Source organism: Ciconia boyciana, chromosome 18 (assembly GCF_034638445.1).
Source record: "Ciconia boyciana chromosome 18, ASM3463844v1, whole genome shotgun sequence".
In the NCBI taxonomy this organism is placed as follows: domain Eukaryota; kingdom Metazoa; phylum Chordata; class Aves; order Ciconiiformes; family Ciconiidae; genus Ciconia; species Ciconia boyciana.
The window spans coordinates 11,256,320-11,282,145 of NC_132951.1; the positions used below are offsets into that span (position 1 = coordinate 11,256,320).

The following is a 25,826-nucleotide window of genomic DNA, read 5'->3' on the forward strand; positions in this document are numbered from 1 at the left end:
CTGTCCCATATTTTTAAACTCTGCCAGGCAGGGACTGCTTCATCCTGCGCATAGGATGACAGCTGAATTCACTTTTGAATTACACACTGATCAGCTTTTTTAAAAAATAAAAGGATCTTTCCAGCTCACTTTCAGATACGCAATGATCTTCCCGCTATTGGTAACAAGGAGCTGTTTCAGGTGGAGAGCACCCCTTCCCCTTTTAGCTGCTGCCTACATTCTCCTTTCCCCATGTGGTTTTTTTTTAATGTGGTCACTACTCTGCATCAGATCCTCTTCATCTCCCAGATTCAGTACTTTCCCCTGACAGTTATTTTTCAGATGAGGCTGGAGCTGTTTTCTCAGCCTATTTCAAGACCTGATGGTTTGGGGCAAAAGGGGGAACTTGCATAAAAATTTATCAGCTTCAAAATTGTGTTGTAAAGCTACACGAACAAACAGCACCTTTTAAAAGAAACCTTCCCTGAGATACAAGTCACAACCCCCCAGCCTACAAATGAATTCATGTTTATTGAAGTTACAAGACAGTCACAGCAGGTAAAAAGCAGAGCTGGTTAAGAGAGGAAATGTGGACGTCCTGCAAACAGAAACCAGTAACAAAGTTCCTTTCCTGTGGCTGTACGTCTCTGGTCTGTAATCGCACTCCTTGCCTTCCCCCAGCCTGTGACAGTCGCAGGACTCCACCTTCTTCCATGGACAAGACGGCAAGATCCCAACATGTTCTACTGGTGTCTTGTCCTGCAGGACACTTACCTTCATCTCTTCTCTGACCACTGAGTGACTTTCACAAGTTCACAGGAACATAAATGATCTTTGGGACTACAACCCCACTACCACCTTTTGTTACAGTGTCCACCATGTTAAAACTTTAAAATGGTGAGACGGACAGGCAGCAAGATCTCCTAAACCTGTTGTAGCCTTGTTTCCTAGTGCATAGTAAGTGGGAGTGTTAGATTATGTAGAATATAAGCTAAAAATAGAAGGAAATTAATAAAAGGAAAGATTTAGTTTGACTTAAAGTCATTGTAGAGTTGAGTTAGTCTTTAAGCAAGAAACCTAAAGTGTGCAGTTTTAACAGTGGAAGGCAGCTGAAACTGGGTCAGCTGAGTACAATTTAATACTGATCTAAAGCCCAGCTATCAACATCTCCCTTAATAACCAACTAAAGTTCACCCCACAGCCTGCATCAGGAAGTTCTCTGCCTTGTGCCCAAGACAGATAAATTTGTTAAGGTGTTTCATATTCAGAATATGGGCACGAACCAGAGAAATTTCTCCACAGATATTCCCACAGTGAGATAGGACAATACGTCACCAAGACTTAGATATTGTAAGGGCTGGAGAATCCCTCTCGGTGCAAGGTAGATCAGCTGAATTCGAAGGGAACTCATAAGAGAAACAGTTAGTTTATGTAAAAATAAGCTATTTTTATTTCTTTCTTTCCCAGATTCTGGAGAGTTCTCAGACATTGCTAGATGTCCTGAAGGGAGAAATTGGGAATACTGGTAAAGCCAGTGAGCCACAAAGCACTTCAAAAGAAAAAGAAAAACAAGCACGTGGACAAAAGCATTCCTAAACTTGCTTTTCAACCTGGAAAGTCCTGTTGGTCTGGGACAGCTGCTGTTCTGGTACAAGGATGCCACGTTTAATAAAAGTCTTTGTTTTGCAGAAGTAAATTTTCCTTTCAGATGCACTTTGGTATTAGTTAGAGATCTACTAAAGTTAATCCTCAACTGCTACAGATCAGAGTAGGCATCTACAAAAAAATAAAAAATACCCTTTATTTTGAGCACAGTGATACTGAAGCATATCCACAGAGGTGACTTACCAGCTAATGCTTTTGCCCTCAAAACAGCATTCACCTTTCTTTGCCAAGAACAAGCTAAGAGTTCATCTGGTACAGATAGGGATTAGAGTACAGAGCCAGGAAGTGCAAAGGCAGCGCTCAGCGACGTACAAATAACAGCTACAAGGTAGAGCAGGCAAACTGGAAGGAGTAGAGAAGTCAGCAGCACACCAGGCCACCACGTGCTCCTGTTGAGAAGCACGCTCTGCACTCTCACACCTCCACTGAGCCTGTCCTAACCAGAGAAGTTGTAGGCACAGGGCTAATTCACTGAGAACAGCAGGCAGAGTACCAGAGCAGCTCTTCAGTTGGCTGAAGTCAAAGGAAGAAGCTGTAGGATATTGTTGGCTTTAGCATTCCTCATTGATCCACAGTAGAACTAAGTCAGGACTAGTTCAGACACCTTGTTCTTAACTTTAATTGCAAGCAGCTTTTGCTTCACCAGCTGCAGGTTTTTTAAGTTGCAAATCTAGAGACAGAGCTGCCTTATACCGGCCTGAGCTTTTCCACAGTGCAAGATGCTCACTGGGACTTTTTCTGCTAGAAAAGCTGTGCATAGCCTTCTCTTCAAACATAGTCCCTGACCTCCTTTGGCTGTTTGCACAGCTACTGGCTGTGGGCACTGCTCAGTGTTTAACTCCACATATCTGGTAACTCACTCATCCCTTAAATCTTGCAGTCACTAGCAGTCCTGCATTTTTTCCTCATTCTACCCCAGTCTCAGCATCTTGTCCTGAAGTATTTCATTAATGGGAGAAGCCTCAGCACATGGGATTCACTGCTCTTTCCATGGTATTGTGTCATGTCAGACGCAGATGCACTCCCAGCCACATACTGCTCCTGGGAGGTCACGCGGGGAGCAGATCTCGAGTTAGTTTGAAAAGGACAAGCCTCAGAAGTGCAAAGAGGTGGAAAGCGTTCCTTTGTGGCCCCTCCAGCCAACGTCTAACAAACTGCTGAGTTTTTTGGGTTTGGTTTTGTTTGTTTTTGGTTTTTTTGGTTGTTTTTTTTTTTTTGCATTCTATTTCCAGAAATATTTAGGCACCCAGGGCAGAAGAGAACAGCTAGAAGTAGGTATGTCCTAACTTTTAGTCCTGACTGTGGTTTTCAGCAGAACAACCTTCCTCCTGCTCCTACAATATTCACCAAAGCAAGTGCAAGGTATGGAGAGCATTTTCAGTTCAGAGACCACTGTCAGCTTGACTAGACATTCATCATCTCTATATAACAGACACACCAATAAAAGTATCAAATTCCATCAAAGATACCAGCCTGTTCCTTTGGATAGAGCCACACGCTGGGTACCACTCATTTCATGAAGCCCAAAGAGGCCATATCTATTCCAACCGCATTTCTTTTAATCCCAGAAGTACAAATCACATTAGCAGCAGTGTTCTGTCTTTTCCAGAGTGCAATTTTGACCCTGAGTTTACAGTAGTAGAAAACTTACATGGAAGAGTCTAGCAGATTCTTTTGCATATTGGCTGCATTAAACAGTTACAATAGAACTATAAAAATCCTAGAAAAAAAATTCATATTCCTTGTTCAAGTTCTGCAGAATGAAGGAGTGAAATGGCCCTCCTGTGCTTTGCATGAGAGGAGCAGAGCAAGCATGGCTAGAATGAAGCCTCCCCGCCAACCAAGACAGGTGAATCTTGGGCCTGGCCCCGTTAGATGCTTGAACAAAGCAACAAGAGGAACTGGCAAACTGAAGCACAATCAGCTGTTATTAGAGGCTGGACACCAGAGTCGCGTGTGGACAGATCAAAGCTATGGCCAATGTTTGGGAATCTTCAAGACGCTCAAGCCAGTCTGGACACTTCCTTACAGATCAGTGCAAAAATTACACCTAAAACTAAAGGCATTTATTCCGCTTCCCATCCCTCACACACTGCGTTCCGTTTCCTTCACAAGAACCTAACTGGCACATCAATACCACAACGGTTCAGTGAAATTAGACCCAGAAACATGCCAAGAACAAACCATGAACCTTCATGGTTTTCTAAACTGACACCCAATCTAGCTGTCAAATCACAACCACTTCTGTGAATCCAGCTAACTGCCCAGATACTCCCAGTGCTCCAGCTCCAGAACCATTCTTTACTGAGGGCTCTGATGGGAGAAGTATTACAAAAGCCGTCTAGACCCCATACAGTGGCTGGATGGGCGGACTCAGACAAGCACTGAGAGAATCTACATCCATCCCGGGATTACAGATCTGTTCTTAAGATGCTTGCCTAATCAGCAGCTGATCTTGAACAAGGAATATGCAAGGCCACAGGTAGAATATATCATACACCTTAAAAGTTAGGTCCCAGAATCCAGTGCAAATATTCTCCGAAGATGCCCAACAGCATCTAGTCCACCCTTGGCATCAGGATCCAACGAAAACTGTGGTGAGGGAGGGACCCAGAAGCTTATTTCCATGCTGCTTGCATGGACGTTTGGAAGGTGCACTGACACGTTTTGTCCAGCAGCCGCTGCTGCAGGCTAGAAGATGAAGCGATCAAAAATACAGAGCAGGCTCGCTGCTGAAATCGGAGAGTCCGCCCTTCTCTGCTGGGGTGAGCTGTGGAGAAAGCAGAGTTGACGTGGAGGTGTCATCAAATCCAAAGCAAATGAGTACCCACACCTTTGGTCGGTGAAGGCTACACTGGCACCTTGCCTGGGCCTAATGAGCACATTTAATTCCCCCCTCCAAACATGCCCTGGAGTACAAAGTGTCCCAGCTGCCTTAAGTCTCCTTTACACATACACGGAGAGGCAGGTCTGCTAGTGGCAGTGGGATCTTGTGTTGATCCCTTTGTGAGCGGTGGCACACCTCCCTGGGCAGCGAACACGCACACAGGTGTTCAGTGGAAGGCACATCCTGTCCCATCCACTGTCCAGACCAACCCAAGCACCAAGATGAGAGCACAGCAGGACAAAGCCAAGACCTGCTTATTTGAAGTCTCACCATGACTTGGTTCCCATGGGAATCAGCTTCCTTTGGGAGGGGTCCCTCTGCAGCAGGCATCTCCTCATATTTCTGCTCCTGCCACTCGCTGAACTTCACGGAGTGCTTTGGGGTATAGCTGGATAAATCTGCTGGAAGGACAAAACTGACGTGAATATTTCTCACTGCCCCAAAAGGAAGTGGCATCAAGATCCTGGCAGGGACAGCATGGAAGCTGCCCATCTGCAGTTCCCTGTTCTGCTTGAAGCCCTGTCCCCACTAAGCCCCAATTCTGCTGTCAGAAGTCACCTCCACTAGCATTTCTGCCTGTGTGGAGCCCCATGAGGGTCTGTAGGAAACGTGGACAGTGTCAGACACCACCAATAACCCCACAGTGCCAACACAGTGCCTCGCTCACCTGAGTTAGGTGTATTGGGATGCAAAGTGCTATTTGGGCATGGAATGTAAAAGGTGCAAGACTTGTCCTCCTCTGTTTCAGAAGCACGTCCTTCCTCTTCCTCCTCCTCTTCTTCTGCCAGTGAGCTCTCTGACGGGTACTCAAACATAGTCTGCAAACTTGTCTCATTGAAAGAGATCTTCATCTAGACAACAGCAAAGGAGAATTATTAGAAAGCAGCACAAGAAACCATTGACCCTAACATTTGCTCTGGCAAAGACCACCTCCCACCCCAGGGCTTCACCCTGGTTTAAAGGAGCCATTGCATATCCCCCCACCTTTCCCCACCTGCCTTGCCGAATCTCTTACCGCGCTGAGACAAACCACAAAGGCAGATAGGCAAATAGATGGGATGGAGTCGGGAGGCTGAGAGGTCGAGAGTACCTCTGGCCTTTTGCCCCGGCACACACTTTGCCATCATCTAACACTGTGATGCCCGGCAGCCAGGAGGAGCTGCCGACATGTCCCTCAAGAGGGATCAGTGTTGCCAAGGAGGATAGGAGAGCATCCTCATGTTGCAAAGGCGACATCGCCAATGCCTGCCAACTCATTGGTGTACCCATGCTCTAGACAGTAGAAACACCAGTGATCAGGACTACATTTTTGCAAGGACATCCTGGCAAAAAGCTATTTAAGCTAGATCAAAACAAGGTTTAATACCAAAAGTGAGAAGATGGAAGCAGCTATAGGAGAGATGGTAACAGGTGGTAATAGAGAGGGAAAATACTGGACAAGTGGGAGATACTTAAAGGTTCCGTTTTGAAACCAGTTTTGTTTAGTATTCTCACTAGTGACCTTTGCACAATAACTAGGAGACTGAGAACGAAGATGACTCCAACATGGGAGTTCATCAAAGGAAAAACAGAATTTTATGGGTCATTCAGAAAACTGGAGAGCAAGAACACTAGAAATGGGACAATATTTAAGATCAACCCTTGCTCTAAGAGAAGTTCATCACCTGTGAATAACTGAGAAAGAAAATTTTGGATTGGCTACAGGACTGTAATCATCATTAGGATGCTGCTTAAATAAACCAGGAATAAAGCAAGGCATTTCCACTGGAAACAGGGACTGCCTGGCTCCATCCTCCCTGTAACACCCAGCAGGTAGTGGAAGGCAGCAATTGGACTCCCCCTTTCTCTCCTCCAGGCTGAGCAAACCAGCTCCCTCAGCTTCTCCTCATATGCCATTTCCTCCAGCCTCAGGAGCACTTTGGTAGCCTCCACGGGACCTGCTCCAGTTTCTGCATCTATCCAGGACACCCAGACACAGTAACTCCAGATATCCTCTTCCAAGTTGAAAGGAAAAGCTGAGGGAAGGGGTTGTTCCCCTGCAGCCTTACATGTCCTAATCACTATCTACCATTCTGCTTAGAAGATCTGGTTACAAGTCACCTCAACAGGTGGAGAGGAGGTTCCGCCTGTTCACACTAGTAAAAATGAAGGTTGGGAAAAAGCATAACAGCTCTTTGCAAGTAAGTACACCAAGAAAATAAACACCAAGGAGCAGAGAAGAACTGCTGATGCCAGCATACAACAGACAAACGAGGATAAGCTTGCCAGGAATAAATTTACGCCAAAAGTAAGAAGTATCTAGCCAATGCAGATCAAGGTTCAGGAGCAGCTGCCTAAGAGGGTATTGTGATCCCTTTACTTCTACCTACAATTAAAATTGAGCTAATAGGGTTATGAACAGAATTAAAAGGACAGGATTGCTTGTGACAGGCGGTAGGAGCCGGATGGTTCAGAAGATCTCTTCTGATGCTGTGCAATAACTGGCAAGAAGAGAGTGCAGCACATTTGCCCCATGTGCCATATTTACAGTTTTCCTCATACAAAATACACCACAGCCTGAGAAATGGCATGTGGCCCCAAGCAGCTATCAAGCAACCACGCGTGCTGCCCAGATGCACGTATTTCTTGCAACAGCAGCTGCCACCTCTCTGTATCTCCTGCACACAGAGCACCAGCGCAACGCTGCTGCTGCCAACGGGGTCTTCTGAAGCCAAACCTGCAACTGCACGGGGGGCCAGAGCCTGCAAACCAGCAGCGAGCGGGAGCCAGCCTGCTACTGCGTTATCCTGCGCTGCCCACAGACAGACATGCTGGAGCTATGTGGGTGATAAGGGTTTTCAAGGCAAAACAGTCAGCATTTCACTGCTGCTTTTCAGAAAAGCAAGGAGGGGAGCTTGAATCAAACCCAGGTAACAGAGTGAGTACCTAACGCCTCCTCTGCGCTGCAAATACACACGATAGAGCTCTGTGCTACTCTGCCCGAGTCCAGGATGTACCTTGGACACAGGCTGGCTCCTTCACCATGCTCCCAGGAGAAGGCAGGACAGAAACAGCAGAGAGGGCAACCAGCTGCCTTTCTTCATTCCCTGCCCCAGCCCTGGCCAGAGCCGCTCTGACCTTCTCCAGGGGACACATGGGGAAAGGAATGATTATATTTCAGAGAAAAGGGGTTGGAATAAAATGGTCCTGAAGATCAGAGCATCCCAGTTGCTGTTCCCTGAATTTCTCACCCCTGCTGCTGACCTAGATGCTCCCTGATCCGAGCCAGGCAGCGGAGCAGGCAGCGACCGCTCACAATGTGGCGTCTGTACTGCGGGGATGAGCCATGCTGCCAGGCACGAAGGCCACGAGGGTAGAGGTAGCCAGGGCTCCTGGAAGCTCAGAAACTATCCCAGAACCAGACACTGCATGCAGGCTGCTTACCAGTGCTGGCAACTGTGCTGAATGGCAAGAAGTACTTGGCGAAACACAGAAAATAAAGGGGACAGAAGAGATGTGCCTTGTTTTAGAATTTAAGCTTGGGAGATGGAACTAAGTTTTCCTGGTTTTCTGCTATCAGGAGGAAATCTCTAAGAAAAATGACTGTGAGTCCAATTTGGACCAAAGCTGCGTGTAGTGCAAGAGGAGAAAACAGCCTCACCAGGGAGTAAAACCAAAGAGTAGAAAGCAGCAGAAATGACCAGGAGACACCCCCCATGCAGTGCCCAGAGACAACAGGCCAACAGCCCAGCCTAAGCCCTGAACTAAAGCAGCTCCCACTTGCCCACAGCCAATTCAATTTGGGCCACGCTTGCTCCCTGGAGCCGGGCTGGGTGTCCTGTAGAATGCTCTGCCACCAGAGTTTGTCGGGTACCTGCTGCAGAGAGGCTGCAACGCTGTAGGAGGCAATGCCGAAGCTATTCGAAAGGAGCAAACATTAACCACAGCAGTGTCAGCCCCACGCACCCAGGGCCCCAGCCTGGGGGAGAGCTCATAAGAAGATAATCTGCTGCTTCAGCAAGACCTCTGGTTAGGCCTGCGCAGCCTACACAAAGGCTGACACCAGGCAGTCCTGCTTGGCATGAGTGCACCCTGGCGCAAGACGCTCCCCCCCCACCCCCCAAAAAAAACCCCCACACTGGCTTGCTCTACAGTAGCGTCCCACCCCCCTGCACCCGGTACGCTGCTACCAAGAAGTAGGAAGAGCCCTACGGCCGCTCTGCAATAAAACACTCAAGACGCACCCAGGTAAAGCAAACACCAGAGGAACACCCAGGCACTGGCACAAGGTTGGAGCCCAGCAAACAGGCTCTGCACGAGCATCCGCCTTCCCCGCACCTGCACATCCCCCCTGCCCATGCAGAGCGAGAGCCCCAAAAGCAGCCCCCAAACTCAAAACAATAAACCTGCTGTGGCATCGCCTGGGTTTGCCCTGCAAGCTCCCCTCCCCAGGCATGAGGTGGTTTCAGGGGAAGCACAAAGCTTCTCTGCTTGATCCAACAGAAGATGGAGGGCAACTTATTCAGGCAAAACTAGGAGATAATGGGTCAACACAGCTGCCTTAGGAAACCCTCTGAGCAGCTGATGAGCAGAACTGAGCACTGTGCATAGGGAACACAGGCAGATTCAGTCCCAGAAACCATCTAAAAAGAAAAATCAAGAGCCCAGTAATGGCACAAACAACAGGTTTGCACAGCCAGCAGCCCCTTGCCAGACCATACAGACTTTTATGGAAACACAAAAGGAGACGGGTCATTTTCTTTAGAAGAAAAACGTATCCCAGAGGAGCCAAGCACACTGGAGCCCAGCCAGAGAACTCTGTTCATCATGTCTCAGCAGTGGTTTCCCCATTTCTGCCTCAGCAGCAGCTGCCAGTTGTGGAAAGAAAGACTTTTGCACCCTTCAGCTGTGGATGTTTGCTAGGATTTGTCACTATTTGCCCAGCTGAATGCTTCACCCAGAACTGTGTCACAAAACCAGGGTCCAACCCAAACCCATATATCTATATATTAATACTCTGCCCAGCAATCAGAGCCACACTGGGAAGAATAAGGCGGGCTTTTCAGGGAATATTGTGCTGTTCAGCCACCAAATTCTTGTTGCCATAAGAAAAAATAATTTATTTATTTGCTAGGATTTGAACAGTAATGAGTAATAGAGTACCCAGGAAAGAGAAGCTAGGGTAAACATTGCCCAACAAGCATAAATCTGAGTGGTCATACAGGGCTAACTTAGAAAAGAAAAAAAAAAAGAAGCCAACCTTGTTTCAGGGGATGCAGCCTGTCAGGACCCAGTCTGCACCCAGACCAACAACAAAAGAGCCCCCACGAACAGAGACATATTAGAAATAAAAATAACTAGTTTACAGAAACCAACCTGCAACATGAACAATGAAAGTCAACAGACACCTTGCCTCCAAAAGCTGAGGTGGGAAGGTCTGCAAGACTCCACAGTTAATGAAAGAGCAAACACCTAATGGGTTCTCACAGACCAGGGATATCTCTGTAAGTCTCAGGAGCAAATCATGGGGTTAATCTGCACCCTCAACTCCAGAAGCAATCTCTTTAGTGTGGCTTTTCTCTTCTCCACCCATTATCACATTTGCTTCTTGGCAGATGTGGCAAAGCCAAAGTGGTAAGGTGGGGTGTTTTACACCTTTTAAACAGGAACCTCTTTGGCAATCCAAATCTTCACCTTATAACAGTAAGAAAAAAAAAATTGTTCTAGGCATTAAAAGAAAAAAAAAGAGAAAAAAAAATCACCTTTTTACTATATTCCAGCAAGGAGAGTCAGAGTCAGCATATTGATCCCCATCATAGCAGCCTACAATGGGACTGAAAACGACTGAGCCCATTTCCCCTTCCCCGCAGAGTGACTGCGAACAGAACAGCCGTCTCCCAAACCCCTGGCTCTTGCAGGAGGCTGCAAGGGGCGCCGCTGCCGTCCCCGCTCAGTGTGCGGAGGAGCCGGATGGGACGGCAAGTCATGAAGCACAAGCTGGAGTTTATTCCTGCCCCTGCTAACACCACACAGTACCTCCAGCATGTCCAAACCCGCCGCACTGCTGCTGCAGACCAGATAAGAGGGCAGTGGCTGCTGCGTCGCGACAAGGGGGACATAACAATTTTTCGGTAATGTGGTTATGCTATCCAAGTACTTCCTGAGATCCAAACAGCTGAGTAGCACCAGGCATCAAGATTTGCTCTTTTTAGGTACTAATTCTCCTCTAATCATCCTCTCTCCCCAAGCAATATAATCCTGAAGTGACAAAATTAGGGACTGCACTGACTCCCTAGGACATGCATGGGCTGTCGAGGTGCTGCTGGGTGTGATTTAAAGCAGCTTTTCACACCTCGTCAATCAAATGCCTCCTCCCTTCTAGTCAACAGCAGCAGGAGGGTTTTGGCTGGTATCTGCAGGAAGGGTGGACAACAATTCAGCATGAATACAAAAGAGAGATTGATTGATATCTGATAGAACAAGCATTAACAAAATCAGGGTTTTGAAGAACCTTGTGCTTCTGTGCAGTCTTCCATTGAGCTTTGCTACATTTGCTGCTGCACTGGTTGTCTAAAGATTTGGTCAACGAGACAAAAGCACAAGACATCATACCAGATACCTGAAAACTGCAGCAGCAGACAGCTGGGAGTGCATCAGGAAGCCTGTTGACATAGAGCATCCCATAGAGGTTTGCAAGAAATAGCCCCCCAAGCTGGGCAGGAAAGCTCCTCAAGCACCAAAACCCATTGGGTACGTTGGTGGAGGCTCTGCCCAGCAGAGCTCAGGATCCATGTGAAGAAGAGGGTCTCTTAACACACGAGAACCTCCCAGCTCCACACTGCCATGGGGTGAGAAGGAAGGTCCCTGCACAGACAAATAACTGCTTGTGAGAATGGAAACAGAGGGTAGAAGCAGATAATTTATGGTGGACAAAGATCCCCAAAGGGTTTACCCTGGTCTTTCCATCTGAGCCAGTCTGACCATTCTGACAGATCATCAGATTAGTAAAAGGAGGTGGAGGAGCAGTTCATAAACTGCACACCTCTGCGGGGACCTTCAGTTTTTTCATTACAACCTGCAGTCAATGATCTAGACAACTCCCGTGCAATGCAGTTTTCTCTCTGAAACTTTTAGATAAAGGATTTTTGGGAAAATTAGCCCTTTCATAGGAGTTAGCAATGAGCTTATCTACATGCCTGTACTTGTCCTGAAAATGTGGTCACGTGTCAGCCCAAATTGTTGAGTAACTCCAGGCACAATCTCTATGTGTGGCAGCCTGGAATAGTACCCTGGGGGCTGCAGTAGCATCAGCATATTAACAAGGCATTTGCTATCATTTGGGAAAAGATAAGGAGCTTTTGTACCTCTAAAGCCTTTCCTTGACACAGGAAGAAAGAGTTTTTCCCTGACAGGTACCCCTAGGAATGGAGGGGACTTGAGTCTTGGTTCCTATATCAGATTAACACTGTACTGCTATGGCTGAAGCAGCCTAAGTATGCCCAGAAAACTGCAGATGGCACTTCACAAATGTACTTTTCTGTCATTCTGTATAAAAAGAGGAGATTTGGGGCACAGGAGTTGGGTGCTCCACCATAGGCTCACCCGATCATGCTTTTCCAAGAAGCGTTTCCTAAGAGTAACACTGAGTTTTCCTCAACCATTAACTGCATCACAGAGTTAGTTACTGAATAGAGCTAGCAGCACTAAAGATTTACAGCAGTAGCATGTCAAGGAAGCACTGTGTTGCTGGCAAAGGAGAGGTTGCCTCCAGGATCGCATCCCAGCTCCCAAGCCACAAGGCAAAACAAGAAAGTCTCAATTTACAAGGCAACCCACAAAGCCAGCTCTGTGTAACCAATATGCTGAAGCACATGGTAGATAGGAGCAACGCATGGACATTCGAAATATTAAACTCCTTGTACAAGACATGGGGAAGTTTCAAATTCCTGATGAGAAGTGACAGGGTAGGGACAGTCCAGGAGAGCACTGCAGGGCAGGCAGCTTTGTTAACTCTTCCCTTGACTGTGTCGGACAAGAAGAGATTCCAGCGCCCAAACAACCACAGAGCAGCTGGAGTCCCAGTCTGACACGGTACAAAGCAGCTATTCACCCAAGGATCCCTTCATTCCTTTGCACATCTGCAGACAGAGGAGCCAGAGCCTTCCACAGTTTAACAAGCAATTCAAATATTACTTACTTGGCCCATAAGAATTGGGCAAATCTCCCTACACATACGAAACAGATCTCATCTGAATACACAAAGAGAGCAAGCGTAAACAAGATACAATTAGTGTCAAGGCTTGGTATCTTCATAAACAAGGCACAAAACTCCCAAAGAGCAGAGGATTCTGCTTTACAGGCAACTCTGAGCATACAATTTGTGGCTACAATGTGGTGCAGCACTAGGAGATGCCACCCACAAATGTTTCTGTGCAACCAAGACTGATCAGAGCTGTCCAAACAAATACCTCGGTTTGGTGCAAATTAACAGTCTCCAGCTGGAATGGGACAGATGGAGCATCATTTCCCAGGAAATATGGGGAGGTTGGGAACAGAATTACTTCCCACCCTGGCAAGGAGCTCATTCTAGTCTTCAGGACCAAAAGGCTTCAGTGATGTGAACAGTATTAGCTGCATGACAGAGTTCATGTCTCTCTTGCCCTTTTTCTGTACTACTAATATGCAAAAGATACTTCCTCGAAGAGAAGTGACTAAGTGCAGCAAGTTCACCACGAGGCTTACGTATATGCCCTCAGACCTGCATTTTCACTAGCTGCAAGCTATACAATTTCCCTAAGCACCAAGTGTTTTGCTCTCATAATGTCTGAGATATTTTCTTCAGCTTGTCTATAGACCTTCAAATGCCTACAAAACAGCAGCTCCATCCTGCCAAGTTCCCAAGATCATCTGAAGGGCACTTCTCAGAAAACATCAGCACCAAGTTCCTTCAGTCCAGATTTTCCCAGGATGTTTGTGAAGTTTCTCTGTGTGATCCAGACGCTTCACATGACTCTTCCTACACAAACTGACCAAACAGCAGTATCACTACAGCTTCACGGCATACCCACGTCCCACTGCAGTCACTAGGAAGGGTCTGGGTTTGTAAATAGATTTTATATTGCCCAGGTTTCACTCGGGAAGGGAGTGAGCACAACCCCAGAGGTGAAGGAGATGCTGCTGCAGCAGCTCTTAGTGAGATGTCCTTTACTGCCACTGAACCTGGAAACTAAACATTTTAATTTTTCCTACCCTTTTCCACACATAACACAGACAAGCAGGACTTCTGCCCTAGCCAGCCTGAGTGTGTACTTCCTCAGCTCTTAGGAACACCGTGACCATGTACTGGAAAAAGCAGAGTGGGGAGGAAAACCCAAACCCAAGACAAGCTGGATACTTGAGATGGAGGGAAATTATAAACCATCTCCAATCTGGTTCACCAATTAAGGAAACCGATTAAGATAACCTTAATTGTAATCCGTGTGATCAGAACTTGGAGCACAAAGCACTCCAAATCTCCTCTCAAGCTCTGGGGCGGGCAGAGCCCTGGGCACATCCTAACCAGCTTCAAAGGCAGGCTCGTCTCCTATTTGCGTAAGAGTTTCTATTTTAGCTCTTCTGTCCCGTCCCCTGCACTGCCAACAGCGGCAGGCAAGCAGGGGACAGGAGGAAGAGAGGTGGGGAGAATTTGGGAGCAGCTCAGACTGTCGCTGCAGCACGAGGCAAAGCATGGGAGCGGCGAGGCCATGGAGAATCTCAGTCACAGAAAATTTCCCACTACAGAGATGAGATCAATATGACTCATCTGCTCTGCCAGGGGTTTAGTACAACAAAGTACCAGCACTTCAAGGAGCTGGCAAGCAGCAGGGAAACAAACAACAACCTACTTCCCCACCGACAGTCTCAGGTGCAGCTTGTGAGGTGGTTTAAAAAAAACTATAACCACAACAAGATCCTGATTTCTAGAGTCTTCAGCCATCAACATCATAGGCTAAAAATCACCAGAATTAGAAAAGGGCAGGGAAATTGCACTATCTGGGGCAAACAGCCTGCTCACATCTGACAGCTAGTGGAAATCACCTTCGCAGGGGAGGGACCACACCTGATCATCCAAGACACGTATTTTCTGAGCGAGACTTGTCACTGCTGACCTCATCTACCAAAAATGCAATACATCCATATCGGATACATACTACAGCCCCTCCTTAAAGGTGGCAGATGCATTTGCCCCAGCAGAGCACAGCCACGAGACAGAAAATAGAACAGGAACACGCAGCTCTCCAAGAGCTAAATAACACAAATCTTTGTCCTGACCCCTCCAAAACACAGAGATGAATCTAAGTAATTTTTGCAGAGAGATTTTTGCTTCTACTACCAGGTTAATTTACTTGTGTTATGGTTAATTTACTTTGTTAAACATTGCAAAAAAATACTTCAGGCAGTCACTGGTATTTAGATTCCACACTGTGCAGACTTGCTCCAAACAGGTCTGGGCAACAGTTGGAAGTGTTCATCCCTGCCAACATCTCAAGCCTACACCTGGTTCTCACAGGAGACCATCTCCAGCAGAACTGAACAGATGGAAAGCTACAGAGCAAGAAGTTCAGCAGGTTAGACCAACAAAGCTGCTGCCCAGTCCTGCCCATGATGAAAAGCTGAGGGTTGTTTAGAATAATTCTTTAACAGACATTTAAGTGGGCATTTGGAAGCCATATTCAGACATTACACAGCTCAAAACGTTCGAAAATGGACTGTGCTAAAGTCCAGGTAAGCTGGAACTTTTTGAAGTTCAGCTGAAACTGAACATCTCTGAAGATAATTTTGCAAAGAAGCAGGAAAGCATTAGACTCCAACTGTTTGCATCCTGCCAACCTTGTTCTTGTAAGCTCTGTTCACAGAAGGCTGCAGTTCACCTTCTAGCACTCAGCAAACTGCCAATTGTGACAAGCAAAAAACATTAAAACCATCAACAGTCTGCTATCTGTTGGCTCTCAAGTCCTGTTATTTACAGGACTTTGGGTGGCCTGGCCAGAAGTCACCTCTCCTGCAGGATCCCCAAGAGGACCAGGTCCTGGAGAGGACAAACATATTGTGACTTGGGATGAACTGCAGGAGTGACAAGACATAAGGAAGGAGCACAGTCGGGGCAAATTCTGTACATGCAGGACCTTCACGGCAGAGTCCAGCCTCCAGCAAGATGAGAACATGGAGCCTTAAAGGCAGACGACTACGTCTCAGGACCCCAGCTGGTTCGGCCGTTCGCAGTCCTTTCCAATCACTTGCTCCAACATGCCAGTCACATGCTTCACAGAAACCTAGATTTCTATCTTGCTGACAACTTTATTGTACGTTATTCTGGCAGGTAACCAAACCAAGACTGATTCTTGCCAGCTCAGTCGAACTAGATTTTATCCTCCGAGATCCCAAAGATCCACATCCTGCAGCAAAGCCTCCCCTTCCTCCTGGGGCTGCTGTCAGGGTGAAGTGTCTTTACTTCTTCTGTAATAACAGAGTACGAAGACGAGCACTGAACAGGGGTCACCAACAGCGCTCTGCATCCTCTCCCCCACCCCCTGTTTAGACCAAAGGTCAGTAGGTCTCCTTCCACTCCGGCGCACGTATCCTCTCCTCGCCCTCAGAGATGACAGGTCACCAGCCTGTTCCAGCAGCTGCCCAGCACTCCGCTTGAAACCCAGCACAAAGCTGCAAACGTTCACTTAGTTTTCAAGCTGAAGTCACACCCCCACGGCTTTATCTGAACTAACTGTGATAGCGCTTGGAGAGGTCTCAAAGAAGCCAGAGCAGATGAGCCGTCCTGAAGGGAATCTTAGCACCTGTAGGAGGACAAGAGCTCAAACGCCCTGCCCACACAGGCAGCCCGGTGCCCAGGACGAGCACAGCTGGGGCTCTGCCCTCCACCTGCGGATCTTGATCGTGTCCCATCATACACAACACCACGTACACCTTCACAGCCACGGGTGAACGATGACTGTCCCACCCCAGCAGCTCTAGTTGCACAAGAGAGCTGGGAACCCATTTTTTATTCTGACACAGGAACAGCATTTCTCTCTCTCCCTCATCACCTCAAGATCCAGCTCCAACCCCAAAACAAACAGCTGCTTCACATATTTGAAGTGTCTGGAAGGAGCGATAAAGCTATTTTTCCTGAAAGGCCTTGAACACCAGCAGCGTCTCTCAGGCCACAGCAAAGTCACAAGTCCTGCAGCCACCAGCAGCCCTGCAGCCAAGAACAGGGGCTGGAGCTCTCTCCACGAAGACCAGAGCAGCGCTGGAACCCACTCCCACCCTGTCCCAGCCACCTTCCCACTCCAAAAAGCCATGGAGGAATGGACCAGAGGACATGGACCGAGTCAGCTACACGTCGCTGGCATCTCTACATAGTCAGGCAATGAGTGGCCAGACAAGAGGTCAGAAAAGGGAAGCCGAATTTCCACATTTGAAGAAAAAACACAATTTGCATCTCACAGAACATGCAGTCTAACTGCCACGACCATCCCTCTCCCTCCTAATAAATCATTAGCCCTGACTGTAAGGACAGACACCTGCCGATCCACAGGAACGCAACATTTCCAGGCTGTGCTAGACCTGCTGTTCGTCTCGCCCAGATTCCTGCTGGGCATCAGCAAGTGGATGAAGTTTTCCAAGTCACCACTAAACACCACTTTCTTGAGCCTGAAGCATCCTTAAAGACTTTTCAGCAAATCCAATGCAAGGTTTGGAAAGGAAGATGCTCAGCAAGAGGTGGGCTCATCCAGCAGGTCTGCCTGGAGAGAATCACCCCAGAAGACCCGGGTGGCTGCTCACTGAAATCAGCATCAGGTTTGATTTTGATGCCCCCAAAAGAGAAAGGGACATTGGTTTTAGTAAAGAACTGCAGCTTCCAGCTCACAGGAAATGTCTGCTTCTGCCCAATTCAGGCCAAAATCAAGTTTCTGAAAACCCCGACATATCTACAAATCAGAACCCTTGTTTTTGGCCGGTTGCCTTGGCGACACACAGCAATCTCTTGGGAAGAAACCAAGGAATGCATCCTAATACTAGGTCCTTCCTTTTCAGGCATCAACACTCAGCCTTATTACCCAGAGTTAAAGCCACAAACATCCTCTAGGTTAAGAGTAAACAGAAATCTTTCCATTTGCTACAGCATCAGCATCTTCTAAACCCTGGCTACAAAGTCCAGCTCCATGCTTGCCACCCCTAGCAGGAAGGGAACTGAAAGAAAATGACTACATTGCCACATTTAATTTTACCCAGAAACTTGTGTCTCTACTACTTCTCCTTAAGCTGGATCTAATTTTCCCAAGGGTCCCCATTTGTTTCAGCCTCCTGAGCTCCTCAATGTAACAGGCAGTTCCTCTTTTGCCTTTTAACATCTCTCTTCTCAGAAACTAGATCTTTATGCAAGTTCTCATGCAGGACACCCCCCACGTACAATTCTTAGTGAACGCCGTTACTGCTGTATATGCATCTTGCAGTATTTAGCACACTTCGTCTTCAGAGTGCCTGCAGAGTGGGATAATTAATGCTATTAAGCTGATAAGAACATAGGCGGAGAAGCTACACAACCTGCCCAACGTCACACAAATCCAACGCAGAACAGACAACACAGATGTTAACCAATTTCAAAGAATCGTATGATATTTTATGTTGGGAAGGGACCTCTGGAGGTCTCTAGCCCAAACTCCTGCTCCAAGCAGGTCTGACCTGATCAGTTGCTCAAGGCCCTCCCCAGGCAAGTTTCAAATAGCTCCAAGGATGGAAATGCCAGTACTTCTCTGGGTTCCTGTTCCAGTGTTTGACCAACCTTAAACAATTCAGTTGCTGCACTAGCCTTGCCCTCGTCTCCCTCCCTCCTTTTTGTACTGTTAAGGATGGCTTCCACTGCATGCCATTTAATTGGTTTTGCTTACTTGAGGCTTTATTCTTTTACCAGCAAGGCTGCTGCCCCAACAGCACCACCCTGCAGAGAAATCAGCTCCTCTGGCTGCAGCAGAAGCCAGGCTTAGCCAAGAGTGCCTGTCCCGCGAGGTTTCCTCTGTGTTTTCTGCTCCATCCTAAGAGTACCCGTAACTGTAACATGTTGTCTTGATATTTTCACCATTTATACCACACACTTGATTCGGTGTAAATCCAATTAATACCCCAAACTGAACTGAGCAGAGCCAAGAAAACAGCTGGAATGAGTGCAATCCAGCAGGTATTTAAGCAGCAGAACAATTCCAGTCCGATCAAGCATTTCCCTGTAGGAGGACAAGGAAAAACTGCAGGACCACTGAGCAAGAATCAACACTCCTGCTTATTTGCTTATTCTGGATCTCATGGCGCTCATGCTCCAGATCTGCTACCTGCATTAGTCACGATCAAATTAATACAGACTGCGTGCTCTCATTAAGGAATTTAACAATGTTAAGCCACGAGAAACAGCACTCCCTGCCTCCCTTCTAAATGAGATGCACCCTATTCAAAGGATTTCCTCAAATTATAATGCTCAGTGCCTCAGGCACTCATGTGGATTCAGTCCATCAAATATTTAGTCGAATTTAGGTAACGGAACGTCAAACAACTCTTCCCGCTATGGAAAAACATGTCACGTCGCAGACCTAGAAATCGGGATTTGTCACCTCGGCATACTGCTTTCAGAGCCGAACAATTCACGCTTACTCCTCCAGTGCAGCAAAATAACCCGCTCGTTCAGCATGACTGTGTCTTGATCACATCCAGTTGCATTTCACCAAGTCATTCAAAGATTAATTCTCAATGTAAGGCTCACAAGGATCTAAGTCAGATTCCAAGCACTAAGAAAACCTGGCATTCGCTCCAAAGACACGTGAAGCAATCGACATCTCGCAGATCTTCAGAGATGCAGCTGCACATCCAGAACGAGCAGCCAGGTGGTATAATCCTATCAAGGGGAGTTAAACTGTTGCTGATCCCTTTCTGCCTAATAGAGACCTAATTCTTGAGCCTCTATCAATAGATCACTAATGCGGGAAGACGTCAACGCCACACTGCCCACCGTACTGTGTCACAAGCCGGGCAGTGACCACGGGGAGCTCAACATGTCCAACACCCACCAGACACAGCGAGCAGAGCTAGAGAGGGGCAAGTCCACAGCCATTCAAACCATGCGACTCACCTCGATTTTCTAAATACCTGAAATATTTTACTCTGCGTTATCAGACCTCCAAGAATCGACTGTGGGACAGGCCCTGCAGTTATCACAGGTCATATCCCACCCTCATCTACTTGATGGAACAGCACCCAGCGTCCCCTCCCTGAGGGCAAGCCTCTGGCTCTCAAAAGGACCAGAAAAACACTGCCCACCTTCCCACCCGGTGCCTCATGGAAAGACAAGCCAAAAGTAGTACCGAGCTACTTTCAGCCTGGCTGTTCAGCACAAAGGCGCCCCAGGCAGTTACCTTCTTGCGGCGCGAGCCCGTCTTGCTCATGCAGGACCTCTCCAGGGACAGGTAACCCCCAATCACTTCGATCTCGTCCACCGAGGGGTAGCGCTTTTTATGGGACATCCCTGCTTGGGGCCCATCAGTGTTCTCCACGGCTTTGCCTTTTCCTTTGCTCTCCTCCTCCTCCTCCTCTTCCTCCCGCTGTGGCCTTCCGCTGGCATCAGTGAGAGTGTGCAGCCCCGAGGCAACGGGCTTCCTTTTGGGCACGACAGTGAAGGTGCTGCCTCCCCGCTGGTGGGGGGCAGAGTGTGGTCTGTAGAGGGGCACGGAGGAAAACTCCATCTCCAGGTCAGGGCCAGCTCCTCCAGGCTGATCGGCCAAGCTCCCCGTCCTCGCAGCCGAGCCAGCCCTGGGAGAAAGCTCCCCGCTGTCCGGCTCCACAATGTCATCAATGTAAGTCACAGGTACCAACGGATCCAGAGACGCTGGTGGGGAAGTGACAGGCTCTTCCTGCTCCGTGACAGATGCCCTCAGGGGCTCCTTCAGTGCCTTCTCCTCCGAGGACAGTGGTGGCGGCCCTGGCCTGGCACTCTGGGCCGGCGGCAGAGCCAGGCTGCCCTCGCGGCGGGGCACAAAGAGGAAGGAATTGCGCGAATTCAGGCGCAGCTTGGCCAGGGCCTGGGCCTGCAGGTCGTGGGCTGGGATGGCAGCCAAGTCGGGCTTGGGGGCCGGGTGGATTTCAAAGGAGCCCCCGGCCCGGGGGGCAGAGGCGGAGAGCGGCTGGGTGGAGCCGGTGGCACTGGGGGCCAGACTGGCACTGGGCAGGGGCGACACCTCCGCTTCGGCCTCCTCCGGCTTTGGCCTCCTGGTGTTGGCTCTGGCATGGGAAGCGCTGGCGGATGGCACTGGTGGCCCCTTGGGCAGCACGGGTCGGCCAGCGGGGACAGCGCCGGGCTCGGGGACGCGGCTGCCGGGGGGCAGGCCCCGGGGGGTGACGGTGAAGGAGTTGGAGCCGATCTTGTGGAGAAAGCAGTTGGCCTGGGGGGCTGCGGCCTTGGGGCGGCCGGGACCGTCGGGGGCTGCGGCCCGGGGGCGGCCGGGACCGTCGGGGGCTGCGGCCCGGGGGCAGCCGGGACCGTCGGGGGCTGTGGGCGGGGGTGACAGCCCGGGGAGGAGCCGGAGCTGGCTGCGGGGCCGCGGGCTGAGGCGGGGCAGGCCGGGGGGGAGCCGGCTGCAGGACAGCAGGCTGGGGGGCGGCCGGCACCGCCGGGGGGGCGGCAGCCCGAGGGGGAGCCGGCAGCGGCTGGGGGGCGGCCGGCACCGCCTGCGGAGATCCCGGTCCCGCCTTTGGGGCCGAGGCCCGGGGGGAGCTGGGTCCCCTCTGGAGGGGCGCGGAGGCCCGGGGGGAGCCGGGTACCACCTGCGGAGGGGCCGGCCCGGGCCGGGGAGAGCCGGGCACTGCCGGAGGAGCAGCCGTCCCGGCCCGGGGGGAGCCCGGCACCACCGGAGGAGCAGTCGGCCCGGCCCGGGGGGAGCCCGGCACCGCCGGAGGAGGAGCAGCCGCCCCGCCTGGCACGGCGCCGGGCCCGTGCCCGGTCAGCGCCTCCCCCCCGCGGCGTCGGCGGCCCCGCGGCCGCTGCCCGAACTTCTCCAGGAGGCGGCTGACGGTGCCCGGCTCGGCCGCCTCGGGCGGCTCCGGCGGCTCGGCCGCCTCGTAGATGACGACCTGGTCAGCGCGGATCTCGGCGAGGGCGGCGCCCCGGCGGGCCAGCAGCTCCCGCAGCGGGTCGGGGCGCCGCGGCGGGGAGGAGGCGGCGGCGGCCGGGTCCCGGCGGCGGCCGGGCAGCGCGTCCCCCTCGGCGAAGCAGGCGGCGGCGTCGGGCTGGGACTCGATGATGAGGATGTTGTCGGCGCGGATGGTGCGGATGCCGGGCACGGCGCTGTACAGCTCCAGCAGCTGCTGCAGCGGCCGCGCCGCCCCGGGGCCGTGCCCGGGCAGCCCCTGCCGCAGCCGCCGCCGCTCGCTCTCCAGCCGTATGAAGGGGTTCTCGCGGAGCGGGCCCAGGCTCTCCGCCACCACCAGCCGCTCCCCCGCCGGGGGCTCCGGCTCGCCGCCGGCCGCCCCGGCCAGCTTGGCCCGCTTCCGCTCCAGGATCTCCCGCTTCCAGGCGGGCTGCGCCCGCGGCCCGGCCCCGAGCGGCGGCTCCGCGCTGCTCATGGCGGCGGCTCAGGGCACACTGCGCTGCCGAGCCGCCGCCGCCTCCGCCCGCCGCACCTGAGCAGGCCCCGCCGCCCGCCGCGGCACCGCCCCCGGGCCGCCCTCCGCGGGGCGGCCCCGGGCGGGGCGGGCCGGGCCGCCATGACAGGGCCCGCGGCCGGGGGCGGCCCGCCGCTCGCAGGCGGCTCCTTGAGGCGCGGGCCGGGGCCGTGCGCCCGCCCCACTCCCCGGCCGCTTCGGGGCCGGCGTCAAAGAGCTCTGCCCGTGCGGGGCTGCGGCAGGCGCTGTGCGGCGGGGAGAGCCCCTCGGGGGCCGCCGGGAAGCAGCTGGGCTTTGGTACGGGCCTGGAGGGGAAGGGAACATGGCGGGCCCTGTCCCCGGGGCTGGAGGCCCGCCGGGGTCCCTGCTGCCCACACTGCCCTCCCCTCGCACACGCGAGCCCCCAGGCACTGGGGGGCATGGCTGGGGGCAGACCCTGCGGGGTCTCCAGCCTGCCAGGAGCCGCGGTGACCGACCCTACCCAAAACACCCGAGTCTGCTCTTTCCTCCCCACCGATTTAGCATCCTGGACTGGCCTGCATGGTGCCAGCTGAGGAGGACAGGAGCGAGAAACGCCTTTCGGGGTCACCCCACCATCAGCTCAGCCACAGTCTGAGGAAGAGCAGGCATCTGGGCATGAGCGGGCATGGTGGGCAAGGAGTGAGCCATTGGCACGGGAGGAGTGTCTTATCAGCCATCAGAAGAGCGTTTTAGGGAGAGCTCTGGAGGAGACAAGTGGGGGTTTCCATGGCACACAGCAGCGGAGCGGGAAAGCGTTTTTCCCACCAGCTTCACTCTTTGGCAATGGCTGCTTGTTGGGCACAAAAGCGTGGGGAAAAGTGCCGCCCCGGCGTTATTTCCAGGCAGTCTGTTATCAACCACCAGCAGGTTTCTTTGGGAAGTCTGTGCAATCAGGAAACAAGCTCAGGACTTTCCACAGCTCTGATAACGCTGTGTGCCAAAATCCTAAGCCCGGGAGGCGTGGGGGACATGGCACGCCGTGACGTAAATAACCTTTGGCCAGAACTTGCCACGGTCCCAGCCTGCCGGGGAGCTGCAGAGCCGTACCCCGGTGTGCCGGGCTGCTTTGACATGAACGACTTCACCCCGCTCCAGCCGGGCTGCTGAAAACACAGGTGTATTTACAGGAAGGAGCACCGTATCCTGCTGATAAGGCTCTTACCTTTGCACTCCCATGCCAGGACAGAGCAATTGCACCTTCTTCAAACGATACCTGGAAACGATACTACTGAAAAGAGTATTTTGTTGCCCACGTGCCGGGAGCTGTGCGATGCCCAGCAGCGCTGTGTGCCCCGAGGAGCTGCTCTGCTGCGAGCCGGCAAACCAGAGCTAAATGGAAGGAGGCAGCTCTTTTGTGATTCAGCTTAAGTAACCCAAGGGTGATTTAAGGCTTACACATGACCTGCTGTACCCAGCCAAAGCACAGGTCCACAATGCACTGTCCCGCATCCTGGCCCTTGCCAGGGCCCGCAGCGGGTGCCCAGGGTTGAGGATAAAGACCGGGCAAGCGGGTAGTGACATTTCCCTGCCTCTGGTGACTCATGGCTCAGGCACGTAGAGAGCCAACAATGTGGCTTTGTACTCAGGAGATCTCAATGGATTTCTCTTTCGTGGTCTTGTCTGGTTGGCTTTTGAGCCTGTGTAAAGCCCATAAATCCTGAAATAATGAATCCCACAGTTATCTGCACCTGGTGCAAAGAAAACGCCTCCCTTTGTGGGGATTGAACCTGACATCTGCTAGTTTCGCTGCATGCCCGCCTGCTTTTATAACAAAAAAAATAAATCCAGCCATTATTCATCTCCTCCCCTGCCAGTCAAGATCTGAGAGCCTTCTATCCTTTCTGTCAACTGTTTCTTTCCTAGGCTGAGTCAGTGAAACAGCATTAAGGACTGGACAGTGAAACTTGGCTGGCGAGTGCTTTGGAGGTAATCCCTGGCGTCGCTGTATGTACACCCACGGCTAACTCAAGTACTGCCCGAGTGCTGTTACTAAGAAGCTCCTGTGAATCCCGCTCAGCTCTCATATTTTGGCACAAAAACTAATGCTTGATTACAAAACCCAGGTGTGACGATGGCAGGGGACAGGATGTGGAGTGGTGATGGCAGAGTGCCACCGTGTAGCACAGGCGTGAGTTCCCGGTGTCCTGGCAGCGTGGCTCGGCAGCAGCCCCAGGGCACAGCTGATGTGGCTGCGGAGCCAGCAATGGGATGCAGCGTGTACGACCCATCAGTACCAGACGTGGCACACACCACTTACAAAGGAGGTAGGGCTCGCAATGGTAGGATCTGTGGGGACAACCCCAAGTACAGGCAGGTGACAAGGGAGCAAGGAAAGAGCAGGGCCCAGCAGGACTCAGAGACATGTGAACTCACCTGAAACCCCCGCGAGACATCTCAGTTCCTCGCCCTTTTACACGGCAGAGTGAAACTCCACCTGCACAGCTCCTGCTCTGAGCTTGTCTCCATCATATAACAGAGCACGAAGGGAGAGGGAAGAAGGCGACAGGTAAAAATAATCCATTGTAACTGGGCTTCTGCAACAAATTTGACTTTGTACCCTATGACACTGATTTAAAAACAGGACAGTGCCGGCACGGAATGGTTCTGGGATAAAGAATAAAGACCGTCTTTCTGGCCACCAGGTACTTGGGGCACCAATGACTCCGTGAAGGCCTCGGGGAGAACAGCGGCCAGGTCTCTGGCCAGAAGCTGTCTGCGCAAGTGGTGGTAAGGGGTTAAAAGTGATTGCGGTCATCTGTCACACTGCTGAGATGGATACTGTACGTCCCACCCCACTGTGGTGGCACATGGAGAAGAATGTCTCCAAACGGGGAGGATGCAGAAATGAAGGCTGAGAGATCCCAGCGCTGAAGAAAAATGCCTTCAATGATAGAGTTGTCCAGCCTGTTTTGCTCTGCCTCTGTGCTCAGAGGGGCTGCAGTTACCACATTTAACGGAAGATGCAGGCAACTGTGACTGTCAGCATTGGAGCTGAAGGGGAAAATTGCAGCTGGGAGTTCAAGCCAAACCTGCTCACTTTGGAAATTAAGTCAAAGAGACCTGCGACAAAGAAAGCAGCTTATGGGAATTCGATGCCTTCTGCCCTCCTGGGGATGTGCTTTACTTTGGAGCTGGTCTGTTTTCCCCAGAGGGATTTTCAGACCTTTAGCCTCCCTTGAATTTCTCCAGGGCTCTGTTTCTCAGTGTGCAGGATGGTGCTCGGTGATTGGCTTTCCTCCCAGGAAAAGGTGTAATGCTTAATGCTCTGTAAGTTCCTTAGCGATCCAGTCCATACTCGCTAAGCTGCAGATAGTGCTGGAACTGTGAATCACCTCATACTATCCCCACCACTGGACTTGCTTCTCTCACATGGTCCCTTGTTTAAAGCATCAGGAGTTTTTACCTTTCTCCCCTTTCAACTGCCCCGTGCTGTGCTGGTTCCCGGGGCATGGCACTCATCCAGGCCTCTCGCACCTATGGAGCTCTGCTCGAGTTTTCAGCATTTCCCTGGCTGCTGCCATTCGGAGATGCCCAGTGCCTGTATCCTCCTCGCCCGCCAGCACAGCAAAGCATCTGCCAAGTGGCATTTCCTGGGTCTAAAACTCAGCCAGAAAAC

General features: G+C 51.1%; 1 protein-coding gene across 1 annotated transcript; it reads right to left on the reverse strand.

Annotated features, from left to right (window-relative positions):
• Positions 1-505: 505 nt before the first annotated feature.
• TPRN (taperin) lies at positions 506-22,220 on the reverse strand. Its single transcript, XM_072882745.1, has 5 exons — positions 21,049-22,220; positions 19,948-21,011; positions 5,199-5,382; positions 4,802-4,932; positions 506-4,414 (listed from the first exon to the last, which is right to left on the reverse strand). The coding sequence occupies exons 1-5, from the start codon at positions 22,148-22,150 to the stop codon at positions 4,352-4,354; spliced, it is 2,544 nt and encodes an 847-aa protein (XP_072738846.1). The 5' UTR covers positions 22,151-22,220; the 3' UTR covers positions 506-4,351.
• Between the last annotated feature and the right edge of the window lie 3,606 nt (positions 22,221-25,826).